Consider the following 12,275-nt stretch of genomic DNA (forward strand, 5'->3'; position numbering starts at 1 on the left):
TACTTTCTGTTTGATACGGCTTCAAAGGTGATCACAATGGACTGCTTATTATTTGTCATGATATCATTTGTGTTGGAGTTTTCGATGTCTCTGAACCTGGCCTGTCCTCGGGGGAAGACTTGGTTTAGTCACATAACCAACAAGGTTATGGTGGAGAGAGCACCACCAACCCTCATACTTTGTAGCCTCCTTTGAGCACTTAGGTCAAGAGAGTCTCCATTACCTCTGGAGCCAGGTGTTTAATGTCTGGTAGGTCTTCTCCACCTTGCCGCTGGCACCCGGATGTATGACTCTGTCCTACTGCTGACCAAACTTGAGGCGGGGGGAGGTTCACAATCCCTCCCTATAAGACCTCTGACCTCCATCCTTGAAATGATGCCTTGGACATTCATCAGGGGCGAGTCTTCCTTGACTCCTAAGAAGAGAGATTTCTGTCTGCTTCCTTGCCTGCCATTACAGGGTGCAGACACATGATGTGTTGCCTTGCACCTGTCAATTTTGCCCCTCAGCTGAGGCTTGCTGGAAGAATTCAAGGACAACTGAGTAAGCAGCAGTCTGTATTGCCAGCAAGCTCCCTCCATGGGAAACACAAGCAAACTCTACAGAGTTTGCAAAGATGGTTCTACTTGTCCGAAAAGGACAACAAATTCTTTCTTGCTCTCTCGGGTCCCTGGGGCTGCACTTTGGAGAAGACTGATCTTGGCGCTGTGCAATGTAAAGGTGGTCAGCAGGGAGGAATAGCAGCAGAAGCCGAATGGCCTGGTGTTGGCAGTGCCCCTTACCTGACCCAGACTGCAGCATCACCAAGGCCAGCCTCTGCGTGGGGTCTGCTTTCTAGGTCTCCCCCTTATAGGGACACAGTGGCCCGGCTGTGCAAATCTATGGGTCCTTTTTGGACCTCCATACCCAGTTGAGCCACAGGCAGCTCAGCTGACCCTTGGTCCCTGGTGTACGGTGGCTGGGCCTCCCTCACAGTACATGCCAGGTAAGACTCCCTTCACCTTCCTCAGCCCTTAAATCCCCAAAGGACAAGCCCAGTCAATCCCCCAATCTGCCAGGGGACAGGGAGGAGCTCAAAAAAATGCAACCCAACAGGATCAGAGACTGCAGGGGGGTGACCAGTACTGGAACCCTGAGTTTCCTTTTCCAAATGCTCACTTAATCCAAGGAAGGACCAGCCAATGACCAATCTTTGTGAAATGACAAAAACAACAAAACTAAAGATAGAGCCCTGGTCATGTCACATGGATCACGACAGTTCCTGAGGCAGGCTACTGATATTTGAAAATGTGATGGAGGTTCTGGATCAGACTGTTGGGAGCATGGTGAGGGTGTTGTCTGGTGACATTTTGTGAGTTCAAGAGGGGTCATTCCCTACCCCTCTGTCTCCATGCTTTGTGGAACTTTTAAAATGTTCATGCCGTTTCATGCATGTATGTGTCATGTGTGCATTTCTTTGTATATTTTTGCTCAGGCCTTTTGTCCATTTTTAACTGGATTTTCTATTGAGTTGTAGAAGTTCTATCTCAATATTGTTTAGATACACTTGACAAAACCTTGTATCAGTTTTAGGGTTAGGTGTATTGATTTGATGTACTTAAGTAAAGCAAAATGTGTATCACCATGGGGCTAGCTAAACTCCATCCCAAAAATAATTACCTATTTTTTGTGATGAGAAAATTCAAGCTTTATATTTTTAACAATTTTTCAGTATATAATACAGTAGCATTAACTATAATCACCGTGGTACACATTAGATCTCAAAACTTAACAATATGAATTATGTTAATAATCTTATCACTGGTGGTTGGAGCTCTTTGACCAAGAGTTGTAGTAATTCTCAAAGCTTCTGGCAGCAAGTCCCTTCTCTGTCCTGTTTTGTGAATACTATTTCCAGTCTTTGATTTGTCTATAAATTTTCTCAGTGGTGAAAATTAAAATTATATAAATGTAACAAAAAATTTTCTCATTGATAGAAAGGAATGCATGTATGTAACATATCCATAGCACTTTCTTTGCTCAATTTTTACTGGTGAGTACTGAGCCATATGGATGTATGGACACAGAGAGTAGTTACTGTGTCTGAGTCTTGTCTCAGAAATATTTTCCTATGGAAGGTGGAGGAGATGCATGTTACATTGATTCAGTCCTGAGGGTGGGGACAGGGAGAGGGGAGACCAAGTGTCCAGGCTGCACGGTGGACACATGAGTTCCACACAAGGGCCAGTTTTCAGGACCCTCAGTGCTGACCTTCTCCAACACGATGCACTCAAAGGAGTGTTCCTTAGGTGGGAGGGCAGAAGTAGCTCCAATATGAGGCCTGTGCCCAGGCCAGACAGGAAGCCCCACTTGCATCTCCAGGTGTGGGAAAGTGAAGGCAGTTCCAGTCTGAGAACAGAATGAGCCAATCCCAGAGGCAGGGAAACAGCTCATGGAATGGGGCGGTACAGTGAAGATGAAGGAGCACAGTGAGAAAAAGGGCAGGTGGTAGGTGACAGAAGACCCAGAGGGTATGAGCAGACGTAAGTAAGCTTTCCACCAAAACACCAGAGGCCAGTTAATTTTGAATGTGAGTAAACCATGCATCACATTTTTACTGTCAATATATCCCATAAGGCCACGTTTCCCATGGGCTGGCCCCTAGGAGAGGCCCTCCCCCAGAATAGTTGTTTCCTACATTTTCTCTGGCAACCGCAGTTGCCCCAGGCCCAGAACACCTGCCCGGCTAAATTTCAGTACCCCAGTGCCCCTTACTATGCCAAGCTGAGACTTGAAGGGCATGGCAATCTGCTGCTGCTGCCCGTTGCTTGTTGGTGATGGCCTGTGTGTGGGTCCCTGCAGGGGTGAACATTGTGAGCAACTCACTGCCCCCCGATGGGAGGGGGGTGCTGGGGAAGCCTGGAGAGGAGGGAGGGAAGCTGCTTGTTAGTTCAATTGTGAGCACCTACCACCGGCACACCTCCAAAACCTGATGACTTTCACTATGAAGACCCGATACCTAGACAGAAAATCCATCCTTCCACGCCCCTCTCCACCCACCGTTGAGGCAGAGCACAGGCCCAGACTCAAGTGTTGGAATGTGAGGACCTGCTGGTCACCTGGTTAGGACTGAGGGGTCAGAAAACTGGTTTTGATTTCCTGCCAGCAGCCTGACCTCCCCGTCTCTGCTTTTGCATCTGAAAAGTGGAGATAACAGTAAATCTTGGCCAGGAAGCAAGGAGGGGAAATGAACATGCTTTCTAGATTCTTTTAGAATGCTGCTTCTTGTTAATGCACCATTTGGCCATTCCGAGCCAGCAAGGGATAACCCCCTACTGGGATAACAGTAGGAGGGCTCTCTGGGTCAGCTATACAAATCCCAGGGGTTCAGGTCAGCCCTTTCCTGCTCACAGCACATGGGAATTCCGGTACTGGAATCATGAAGGAGGGGCCGGCCAATGTGGAGAAGGGGGAAACTCACAGAAACTCCACAGCTGGTGCTCCCTGAGCACAGTTCAGTCCCTCAAAAATTTCATCTCCTCTGTAGCAGATGCAATACTGGCATCATCCCATCCCAAATTCATAGTGGCATGCAGAGGCCCCAGTTTTGGGGGGCGTATTATGAGCAACAAAGCCCATCCTGAACATGGTGAAGATGCCTGCCCAGGGGAACAGCCCATACAGCTGATGCCCCAGGTGCTCCTCAATTACTCAGCAAGGGGCCTTGTGGCCCCCTGGCCTCCCTGCTCCAGTCTTGGAGGATAAGTGTAGACCAGTACTGGAGAAAGTGGGATCTGTGTGATTCTCTGTCTGCTGGGGAGTCGGTCTCGGAAGGTTATGGGGAGTCTCTGATTCCTTGGCTGTCCCTGACTTCCCCTCTTCAGGTTTGTGAGCAGGAGGTCTTGAAACTTCAGAGTCACAGTGTTGCCAGGACAAGTCCTGCCTGCCAACTCACCCATCCCCTTTATGGCTTTCTAGAGGGACTTTGCATCCAGATCTGGGTTGGAGTGGAGCTTGCCCTTCACTGACATACCCTCTTGTTCAATCTGCAAGACAATCCAACCTGCTGAGAGTGGGATGGGGAAAGCATTGCGGGCTCCCAGCTCACCTTGGCACCCACCTAGTCAGGATGGACTCCATGTGTGCCCTGCAGGATGGTGGCTGAACCTCCAGTGCCTCCTGACCATGGTCGTTTGGCTCCTGCTTCCTTCGGTGATGGGAGGGTCTAGAAGTAAGTCCTGGTCCTGAGCCACAGTTGCTGGCTATGAGAGTTGTAGCAGATATGTGCTAAAAGGGGTGCCTTCGTCCTCTCAGCTCCAAGTTGCCATGTGATCCTCATGTCAGAGTCTCTGAGGCTCCGTGTGTCCATGAGCCACATTGGCCAGGAGGAGGCCTGTCCTGCCAGTCAGCCCTCAGGCCTGAGGGAGGTACCACCTGAGGAGGATGAGACAGGGCTTAGGGGCTGAGCACCTACCTGAAAGATGGAGCCCCAGAGCCAAGCTGGAGAGTCAGGAATTTGGGCAAAGACCTCAGAGGCAGCTGACATTGTTCTTCCCAAGCCAGCAGGCTCATTGCAGGTGGCAAGGGGGACGTTTTGAGCCTGGATGGTTGTGCTGGAGCGAGGAGGAAGGGAGAGCCAGGGAGAAATCCTGGGAAGGGGTCTGCACCTGAAGGACCAGCAGGAGCATGTGGGTGCTGAGGACAATCACCCATGAGAGTGCAGCAATGGTTTCTTGGGGTTCAGGACACCACACCTTCATGTCTGTGCTCCCACCACTGGTTGTCTTTGGGAAGATCCTGTCTGTGCTGTAGTTTCCCTCCTGCAACTTACTTGGGTCTTTTTTATGGAGGTTCCTGAAACTGGGGAGATGTCCCTGGGGGCGGTGGGAGCTTGGGAGAAGTAGGGGCACTGCAGGGTGTGAGGGAAAGTGGGAATGGCTCAGCCTCCCACAGGAGGAGGCTTTTGTGGGCTTGGGCAGGACTATGGTGGCACTGAGTCCTGAGCTGGCCTGTGGCTGGTGCCAGTCACTGGGAGGTGTCAGCTGTGCAGGGAATCTATTTGACAAGTGAGGAAGGTCAGGATACCCGAGAGACTGCTAGCCGGCAGTGAGGACTTGCTGGTTTCCTTCTGGCTCTCCTGGACCACCGCGTCTCCTCTACAGAGAAGCCCTCAGTTAATAGAATGTGGACTCTAGATCAGGCTAGTGTCAGGTGAGGTCTATCCTGGCTAGTGTCAGGTGAGGGCAGGCTGTAGTCTGGGCCATATCCAGCTTTCTCCAGCACCTTGGCAGGAAAAAACAACCCACCCAAAGCTACTAGGATAATGAGCAAATGAGGTTTGCAGGGAGCTGAAAAGGCTGCCTTGACAGCAAGTGAGGTTGAGAAAGTGGGTGAGATTTGCGCTCCCCTGTTCTCTTCCTGCCCTGTCTGCATTGTAAGTTGTTGGCTCCTTTCTCATAAACTGTGAAAAGGCCAAGGATCAAGAGCCCTTGCTGTTGGGTGGGTTCTCAGTGGATTTGAGTTTCCTTGGGATAATAGTAGTCCTTGCGCTAGGGAGTAGAGTCAGCCAGGTGCCCAAGATGGCAGAGAAGGAGGAGGGGATGGGTTGTTTGGGGGGAAGGGCTGGGGAGTGGCAGGCGTCCTCCCTGGCTGCCTGATGGGTACAAACCATATACTGGGCAGGATGGGCACTGGCAGAGGGAGGGGCGGAGCCAGTCTTCCAGCACAGAGCTGGGCGCCCCATCTGTGGGTCTGCTGCTCATAACACGAGCTTGGGTGGGAGGCTGTGAGCTGGGAAAACGTCTGCTGGGTTCCCCCACCCCGACAGTCCCAATTCTCTGAGTACTCTCTCATGTTTCCAAGCTTAAAAGGATCATCTCCAGGGTCCAGAAAGGGGAAAAAGAGCTTCCATGAGTGACAGCGTGATGACAGAAGCTGGTACATGTTGGACATGTTGTCACGTAAAGGGTGAAACAGAAATCTTAGTCATATTTATTCCATGACACTGCCAACATTGATGTTTTACAATCAATTTTAAATTGGGCCAGTAAACACAAAGTTCTCAGCGCCATCTCCTGGAATAATCGACTCCTCTGTGACATAAACCAAACCAAACTCTGGCCAAGGTCTCACATTGCATGAAGGGTATCAGGAGGCAAGTGTGGGGTTGCTGCTGATTCTCGCTATGCACCTGCCTTTGCTCATGGAGGGAGACTCTGAATGGGTCAAAATGAAAGTGCTGAGCTCTCTCTTCCCCACATAATTCCAGCACCTTCTATGTGGCCTCCATTTTAAGTTGGCTTATTTCTCTTAAGTGCCTTGTGCCTGGCACTATAACAGCTAGGGAGACAGAGTTGCTGGCAGGAAGGGAACAGCCCACAAGGGGCAGATTCTCTCCCTCCCTCTCCTGTACTAGTCATGGGGGAGGCCCCTGACACCTGTCAGAGGGGTCGTGTTGGGGTACAAGGAGAAGCAATCCAGGTATAAATGCTTTCAAAGCTAAATGTCATGTGACTTAGTGTACTCCTGCAAATCCGTACATGCACTTACAGAAAAATCTTTTTTTCAAACCTGGGGAAAGTTAGTCAACCCTATCCATCCACTTAGTCAACACAGATTAAAAACCAAAACCTGACATATTTCTACCTTTAGCTGAGAGAAATTTAACTGAAGCATAACTATAGCATTCAAGGATATTGGGGTGAGGGCAGACAGTAGTTCAGATCACTATCAGTGTGCTGCAGGGACAGCTGGCTGTGGTTCACTTGGGGACCCTCCCTCCAGGGGCTCCTCATGGGTTCCTCATGGGGTTCCTTGGGTGGTGTGTCTGCATGTGGGGCAGTGCCCAGATGCCCTGTGCTAGGCAGAGTGCCAGGACACTGTGCTAAATCACTGTCAGGATACATGGTGGCAAAAGGGGAGATTCACCTTCTCTTAGGGAAGTGGAGAGAATCTTCTAAAATCCTTCAGGGCTGAGGGGCAGTTTGGGGTATTTGGAAAGACAAGTTGCACTTTTAATTGGTGAACTTTAGAGGATCTTGTCTCTTATTATGACATATTCAGAAAGTTGTAATAAAAAAATGAAAAGAAAAGGGAGTGAGGGAGGTGAGATAGTAAAGTGTTCTTCTCTCCATGTATTTTGTGAAGGTGAAAGGATTGTATTTTCTTTCAAGGACATTCTGGCATTTTGCAAAAGCAGAATTTAGCTAAAACTGGATGTGGCCCAGCCCTTGGTGCCTGACGAAGACCAGGCTGTGGGGAGGGGATCATCCATGTGCACAGCCAGAGGACACCAGGGTGCTCTGTCCAGGCAGGAGCAGTGTGGCCACATCCTGCACAGCAGAGCAGGGCTGCCCAGGGAACCACTTCTGCTGATGGACCACATCCAACTCCTTTGACTGTAAACCAAGACTCAATACACGTGTCCACTTACGTACATAAAGAACTTAATCTTGGATTTGGAAGATTTAGGGACTGGGCTATGAGAATGGGAGTGGCAAAGGGATTCCACCACATCTTCCCATAGGGGCAGGGATCATTGGACACATCCTGGAGGGCTGCCTGGTGCAGACCAATTGTGGGGGCTGGGAACACATGAATTGGGGAGATCGGCACTGGGTATAAGGGCGACGCGTCCAGCAGCAGTTGAGGGAAAATCACTCTGGGCTGGGTTGATGGCAGTAGCGTGGGTATCCGCGCATCCTGCCACGTCGGGTCCTGAATAATGGACATGGCTGTGGGAAGAGAAGAGAGAGGTCAGTGAGAAGCACTGGAATTGGGAACAGAAACTTGTGGTTTCCTTGGCTTATGGGGCTGGGCCCAAGGCAGGACCTCTGAGGATGCCCTTCCTCTCCCTGGATGTCCTCCTGCCTGGGCTCTGTCAGGTGTTGGGGTGTGTCCAGCCTTCCCAGCCACCCAGGGCTCTGGCACGGAACTCCTTTTGCTCAGATGTTGACTGTATCTGCATGCCCTGGTGGAGACCCTGGTGAATAAGGACATATTCTGACTAAATGAGGGCCCCAGAATTCCCCAGGCTACCAGGTGTGTGCTGAGGGGTGTGTCTCCATCCCAGCCAGGAGGGCCTCAGCATGGGAGGCAGCAGCTGACCCACAGCCCTGGTGCTGGGAGGGGATGGACGCACCAACCACCCCCAACTGACTGTTTCTCCAACCTCTTCATTTAAATTTAGAAGTGCAGGGTAATGTTCTATATTTCTCTCCAGCCATCCTTGAGATGAAAATAATCAGCTGTCAAGAATCAGCTGGAGGCTCCTGGGCACCATGTCTCCTGTCTTTGACATTCTTCTGACAGATGCCAGGACCCCACAACCCAGAGAGCAGCTGTCAAGGGCAATAAGCAGAGGACATTGTCCTTGGGGAGCATCCCTGTGCCCTGCTTACCTTGCGCCTGGGTTGACACCACATCACTGGACCCCGGTTGCGGTTTTGAAAAAAATTGCACATGATCTGCATGCGCAGAGTGTCCAGTTTGTCCTGGAAAGCAGAAGAGCCTGTGAGGAAGCTCTGAGCTGGCCTCCAGCGGGACAGTGTCCCCTCCAGTTCCCAAAGTCACCTGAGCTCTGTCCCCACAAACTCCCTGGGATGCATTTACTTTTGCAAGGGACCTGATTTGGAGGTTGAGGGTGTGGGTCAGGGATTGTTTAGGGATCAGTCAAATTACTATTTTTTGCAGGACAAGCCAGGAGCTACTAACAGAGCTAAAGTACAAGGCTGGAGGAGATATACGGTGTCTTGGAGAGGAACATGAGGTGCCTGCGGGGTACCTGGGAAGGAGCTAGAAGGAAGGGAGGAGGAGGCCTGCACTCATGAAGCCCACCAGGGAAGGCAGGGAAGAGACTCCATGCCCAATCAGTGTGCAGGGTCTTGCTGACGGAGGGTGGAGAGAAAAGGCAGCTCAAGACAGACCGAGAGTGACCGGATCCCAGGTGGGGGATCCTAGGGGAGCTCTGAACCCTGCGCTCTAGCTCTGCCTTGGTGTTTTCAGAGGGGGGGCGATGTCCTGTGAGCAGGAATGAGCCCTTGGTCAGGGCTTCCTCCTCTCTGGAAGGTGTGTTGGGCACTGCTGTGTTGCACACTGAGAGGAAAGCAGGGCTGTCTCTCCTGATGCCATAGAAGCTCCTGGAGGAAGCCATGGCCCAAGCAGGACAGAGGCAGGACCAGGAGGAGGGACAAAGCCAGGCAGAAATTGTGGGCTGTTTCTTCCTCCACACCAGCCATCTGGACTCTATTCTTGTGGTGGGGGCCTCCGGGGTTGGGTTGTGACTCAGCAGGGGGCCCCCTAGTGCTTCCTGGGGAAGGACATTCCCTCAGGCTCCTCCTCCGTGTGACCCTTGTCACCCTAGCTGAGGGCAGGAGGACAAGGCAGCGGCTTCTTTCTCTGCTGAGCCGGCCTCTGCGGGCAGCAGGTGCACCGCATTTCCAGTTAATGGGGGAAAGAACTTGAGTCAGAAATTCCTATTTCTTCTATATTCTGACCTTCATGAACCTAGTGATTTTGTTTTAACTCAAACCTACTTCTCAGGGAACCCAAGGCATTGTTGGTGCTGATGAGAACCTCTGCGTAGTAACTGTTTCCATAAACCTCAGCCCACTGAGTGGAGAGCCTGGTACTGCAGCCAAGGGAGCAAAGTTCAGCGACTTCAAAACCCATCTCCATCCAAGCCATGCCTTCTGGGCCCGCCCTGTCTGTACCTCTCTTCCACAGCCCCAATTGGGCACAGAGCACCCTCCCCGAGGACCCTTCTTACCTCTAGCTGTCTTATGTTGTTATATCCACCACCAGGGACTACAACCGTGGGGCATGTTGGTGCACATGGTTGCTAGGAAGAGAAATTTTTGAGTGGCAGTTCCGAGTGCAGACACATGAGGTGTTGCCCTGGCACCTGTCAACTTCTGGCCCCTCAGCTAAAGCTTGTTGGGAGGATTCAAGGACAACTGATTAACAGCACCTTGTACTGCAAGGGAGGCCTTCTGTGGGAAGCACATGCAGGCTCCACATATTTTGCAAAGATGATCCTTCCCCAAAGGGCAACAAATTCACTCTTGCCCCCTGGGTTTCCTGAACTGCCATTTGGAGAGGCCTGGTCTTGGGGTTTGACAGTGTAAAGGTGGACATCGGGGAAGAGCGTCAGCAGAAGCTGATTGGCCTGGTGTTGGCAGATGCAGCCTCCCTGACCACAGTGCAGCAGCACCGAGGCCAGCCTCTGAGTGGGGCCTGCTTCCCACGTCTCCCCTTTATAGGTCCCAATGGCCCTGCTGTGCAAATTCTATGGGTCCTGTTTGGGCCTTCTTACCGGGGAGAGCCACAGGTTGCTCAGATGACCCTTGGTCCCTGGTGTACTTGGCCTGGGCCTCCCTCACAGCTCATGCCAGGTAAGACTCCCCCCACCCTCCTCAGCCCTGAAATCCCCAAAGGACAAGCCCAGTCAATCCCCCAACCTGCCAGGAAACAAGGAGGAGCCCAAAGAAATGCAACCCAACAGGGTCAGAGACTGCAGGGGGGTGACCAGTACTGGAACCCTGAGGTTCCTTTTCCATCTGCTCACTTAACCCAGGGAAGGACCAGCCAATGACCAATTGTTGGGAACTGACACACACAAAACCAAAAGTAAAGCCCTGGTCATGTCACTGTGGATCATGGCACTTGCTGCAACAGCTACTGCAATTTGTAGTGTGACGGAGGCTCTGGATCAGACCTTTGGGAGCATGGAGAGGGTGTTGTCTGATGATATTTTGTGAGTCTTAGGTCCTCCCAGGATTCCCTCCCTGCCCCTCAGTCACCCTGATTTCTGCCAGCTCTCTGCCCAGGTAGGTGGAGATGGTGGGGTGGGAAATGGAGACATCCCACAGCTCAGGAGGCCTGTTTGTGAAGTCTGTGTGGGCATCAGGAACAAAAAAACAACTCACCACCATCTTGTTCTAGAAAGTGAAAGAGACATACACAGGATGAAAGGTTTTTGCAGGGCTCTGGCTGGTCCGCACAGGCAGGAGGGGACTCTGCTCAGCGGGAGTGAGTGAGAACATGGTTTGGGTGTCACTGTGGATGCCCACCCTCTGGATCTGTGGCCAGCAGGCTGCATGTCCCTGAGCACCTGACTCAGTTATCTGAGGGGATGTGGTGCTTTCTAGACCCGCTCACTTCTGGCTGCTACTGTGCCTTCTCCTATGCTCCTCCCTCTCTCCAGCCAGCAGTGTCCTTGCTGCCACTACCATGCTCTGCTGTCCCCCTATATTGGCCTGGCTGTCCTCTGCTATTGCTCTCCTTAATCAGGGTTAGTGGTCCCCAGCAGGTGGGATTGTGTGGTCTACCTCATGCCTGCCTAGGTACCAACACCTGCCCAGACCCCAGACTGTAGCTGCTGTGGACAGGCTGGCAACTGGTTCCTTTCTGTCCCTGTGTGCCCAGTATGGGCAGCACCCCCTGGCACTCAGGAAAAAGATGGAGGGAGGTGGAAGCAGCACTGGGGATGTGCAGACACCGTGCTGATTTCTTCCTCTTTTTTTTTTTTTTTCCTTTGTGCTGATTTCTAAAGCTCAGCTGCCCAGGGCTTGGGAGTCCTGCTCTTTCTGTGCCCCTGTTGGGCCCCTGCTTCTTCCCTCAACAGCAGAGTTCTCCTCTCTGTCCCTTGTCTGCCTGTGTGCTCAGAGCCCGGGAACCACAAATCTGCCCTGCCCGGGATTCTGGGCCCTTCACCCCAAGGACCAGGCAACAGCAGACCTCAGACTGAGCAATCACAAGGCCGGAGGCCCCTGCCAGGTCAACTATCTGCCTGGGGATGAGGGCAGAGAATGTGTCTCCCTTTGCTCCTGTTAAGACCGTGCACTCTGGGGAGCAGCAGAGGCCCAGGGCAGCTGGTGACGGTTCCTAGGGGAGTTCTCTGGGCTCAGGGAGGTGCACTAACCTTTCTGTGGTAGAGTCGCCACAAGCACACTATCACCAGAGGTATTAGTAGTACAAGCATGCATGCAGCCAAGTGGTAAGCATTGATGTTGGGGAACTGTGTGCCTTGATTTCCAGAACCTGCGGCCGCCACATTGGGAACGGCAGATGGCTGCACATTGCAAAGAGAAAACACCAGGAGTGTGGGCCTGGGGCCTCCTAGACACCCATGCCCAGCATGCACTCTAGGCTCCCCATTGGCCCACGCACATTCTCTGCAGGTTGCCATGTGGGCGGAACACAGTACTAGACCCGACTATGTTCAGGGCCCACCGTGGAGGCGGGGCACACCCACCCCACTAGCCGTGCTCAGAGGCTCAACCCAGAGCCCAGTCAAG

General features: G+C 52.1%; 1 protein-coding gene across 3 annotated transcripts in view; it reads right to left on the reverse strand.

Moving 5' to 3' along the window:
* Positions 1-7,423: 7,423 nt before the first annotated feature.
* LOC119234511 (anthrax toxin receptor-like) overlaps positions 7,424-12,275 on the reverse strand; it is a 54,608-nt gene continuing 49,756 nt past the window's right edge. For 2 of the 3 annotated variants that reach the window (XM_054690121.1, XM_054690122.1), the window contains exons 14-18: positions 11,900-12,049; positions 10,779-10,916; positions 9,746-9,817; positions 8,379-8,471; positions 7,424-7,712 (exon numbers count right to left, since the gene is read on the reverse strand). In XM_054690121.1, coding sequence (XP_054546096.1) covers positions 7,635-7,712; positions 8,379-8,471; positions 9,746-9,817; positions 10,779-10,916; positions 11,900-12,049 — 531 coding nt within the window. In that variant the 3' untranslated portion in view covers positions 7,424-7,634. The remainder of the gene's footprint in view (positions 7,713-8,378; positions 8,472-9,745; positions 9,818-10,778; positions 10,917-11,899; positions 12,050-12,275) is intronic. The other variant, XM_037497495.2, reaches the window with a different exon arrangement.

Source organism: Talpa occidentalis, unplaced genomic scaffold (genome assembly GCF_014898055.3).
Source record: "Talpa occidentalis isolate TD23 unplaced genomic scaffold, MPIMG_talOcc4v2.1 talOcc4.8, whole genome shotgun sequence".
In the NCBI taxonomy this organism is placed as follows: domain Eukaryota; kingdom Metazoa; phylum Chordata; class Mammalia; order Eulipotyphla; family Talpidae; genus Talpa; species Talpa occidentalis.